The sequence below is a fragment of the Nicotiana tabacum genome, chromosome 21 (genome assembly GCF_000715075.1).
Source record: "Nicotiana tabacum cultivar K326 chromosome 21, ASM71507v2, whole genome shotgun sequence".
Lineage (NCBI taxonomy): Eukaryota > Viridiplantae > Streptophyta > Magnoliopsida > Solanales > Solanaceae > Nicotiana > Nicotiana tabacum.
This window is the reverse complement of record NC_134100.1, coordinates 71,105,990-71,108,721: the sequence shown is the minus strand read 5'-3', so window position 1 is coordinate 71,108,721 and position 2,732 is coordinate 71,105,990. Positions and strand designations below refer to the sequence as shown.

The 2,732-nt window shown below is 38.5% G+C and overlaps 1 protein-coding gene across 1 annotated transcript; it reads right to left on the bottom strand.

The window, feature by feature from the left end:
• Positions 1 to 403: 403 nt before the first annotated feature.
• On the bottom strand, positions 404 to 2,449 carry LOC107827527 (large ribosomal subunit protein uL2-like). The gene is made up of 2 exons (XM_016654678.2): positions 1,927 to 2,449; positions 404 to 906 (listed from the first exon to the last, which is right to left on the bottom strand). Exons 1-2 carry the CDS (start codon positions 2,364 to 2,366, stop codon positions 564 to 566), a joined length of 783 nt encoding a protein of 260 aa, XP_016510164.1. The 5' UTR covers positions 2,367 to 2,449; the 3' UTR covers positions 404 to 563.
• Between the last annotated feature and the right edge of the window lie 283 nt (positions 2,450 to 2,732).

Genomic DNA, 2,732 nt, shown 5'->3' with positions numbered 1-2,732 from the left:
ATCTTTCCTGAAAATGTGTGAATACAGCATTTTGGAGACCCTAAGCAACATGAAAAATAGTTATGAAAGTTGAAATTAATTGTTTAAACAAAAAGAAGAGCATTCAAGTATACTACTCAAATGCACAAACATGGTATCCCCACGAAGTCTCACACTGGATTGAACAACCCCCTACTCTACTTCCATGCCTTAGTACAAGCACGATCAGTAGTCAGTACACATAAATTCAAAAAAGAGTACCACCATCCCTCAAAATTACTGCTAGTAGAGACCTACTCTTAGTAAACCACCACTATTGGGTCCAACAGTGGAAAAATACATGTAAACAAAACCAACTTCAGAATCGATGCACCAAACGAATTTTAAAAGGAACCAAATCAGCGAAGAAAAGGGAAACATAGCGAGAGCCAAGCTTAAGCACATTTATAAATGTCAAACTTGTCTAAGCGAGGGTGTCCCTAAACAAAACTTACTAAATAATATCCAAACAAAACTTAGTATAAAGACGGTCCCAAATCCAATCAGAATACAACGACAAGGGAAAAAGTAACAAACTTAATATCTTAAGCCTTATCAGCCTTGGCGGCAGTGGCAGCAGCTTGACCACGAAGACGACCAGTTCTTCTTGCAGCAATAAGACCGACCTTCTGTCCAGGTGGTGCATCACGGCGGACAGTGCTGGCATGACCAATATGTTGATGGTTACCACCACCATGAGGATGCTCCACAGGATTCATAGCAACACCACGAACCTTAGGCCAGCAGTTCCTCTTAACCCGGTATTTGTGGTATGCATTTCCAGCTTTGAGCATTGGTTTCTCAGTTCTTCCTCCACCAGCAACCTGGCCAATCATGGCTCTACACCCACTGGGCACAATCTTCTTTGCTCCAGATGGAAGCTTAATCCTGGAAAAGGGGTAAAATTGAATCAAACTAACTTCTAAAATCATCTCCATAGACTTGGTAATGACAATATGACAATCATAACTCCACAACAGACTACTAATGTACAAACACTCATCAGTTGTCAATGCAGTAGCCATATTTATCTAAGAGTTTTATGTGGAAAATAGTCACCAATAAAGTAAGCATTAAAATCAATCTAACTTGGATCAACAGGTATGCCATTCAGTATATCAAAACCAGTTCATAGTAGACTCTTCACTACCACAAATAACAAAGATTCTGTTAGATTCCTTCTTGTGTAAATGGCGTGAAGAATTAAGTCTCACCAACATCATGAACCTGAACTTCCTATATTTAACCATCACCTCATCGAAACTAACACATCACATCCGCATAAGATAATGGATATACTCTGCAACTGTAAACAGCCAAGCTTCATTTGTTAGGAAAATTCTAACCTAAGTTAACAGTTAATCTCTGCATCAAATGCAAAGGCACACACTTCCATTTTAAGTATTTCCCGAAAAGAATCAAGACATCCACATAAAAAAAGAACAGTGCCACACTAAATGACTACTTGTGATTGAAATACAGCACAAATGGGCAAACATTATAACTTACCAGTAAAGCTAATAAAAAGGGAAGCATATTTTCTTCAAATCAAAAGTTCTTTAAGCTTTTTAAACAAATTGATCATTATCCGAGCTGTTTTTCTCAGTAAAAAAGTATCACCAACACACCCAAAAAGTATTTGACCATACACCAAGTGCATATCATTCCAAAAATTATAGCTGTTAAATCCTTGCAACCGCTATAGTCTATTAAAGCCAATTCATTCCAATACTAAATCAATTCATAACTTATACAGCCCAATAATTAATTAACTATATTCACTCGACCTTTTAACTGAACCAACAAAGAAATCACTTCCAACGTTTCAAAAAATCCAATACGCAAATAAAAAGTACAATAACCAATGACTAAAAAAATCAAGTATTCATATACAGGTATAAAAGATACCTAGTAGTTCCGTTATCAGGGTTGTGACTGATGACAATAGCATAATCACCAGAGCATCTAGCAAATACACCACGGTCACCAACTTTGTGTTCCACGTTACAAACCACAGCACCTTCAGGGATAGATCTAAGTGCCAACACATTTCCCACCATTAGATTAGCTTTTTTACCGCAGTAAATAAACTGACCAGTGTACATCCCTTCTGCAGCAACGAACAACTCCTTCTGGTGCTTGTAACGGAACGGGTGACGGAATGTCACACGTGCTAACGGTGCACCCCTACCTGGGTCATGTATGATTTCTGAGACCACACCTTTAAGGTAACCGTTCCGTTCACCGTAATCGAGCGAACGGAATTTGGCAGGACCCTTACGGTGGTGAGTGTGGGATTTGAAAACGGAGCCTGCTCCCTTACGTTGTGCTCTGATTACACGACCCATTTCGGCGTTCTCGGTTTGGCTCTCTGCGAAAGGATAGAGGAAGAAATGAAATAAGAAGAAGGGAAACTAGGGTTTTAGTATGAAGCTTATGGGCTACTGGGCTAGGTTTGCACTAAGTTGTACTTTGGGTCGCGATAAATGAGCCCATACTTATCGGCTGATTTACGCAAATGTCCCATTTTTAGGTCACAATGTAAATTTTTACTCTATTTTATAGAGTTGCACAAATATAGTCCTTAGGAAACTATCCATTACGACAACATTAGACCAGGATCTGATGTATGCTTGTATAACTTTCAGTTTGCTCATAAAATAATCTGTTGTCTAATGTTTGGGATAACTTATAAAATTTTAGATTGTGATTTA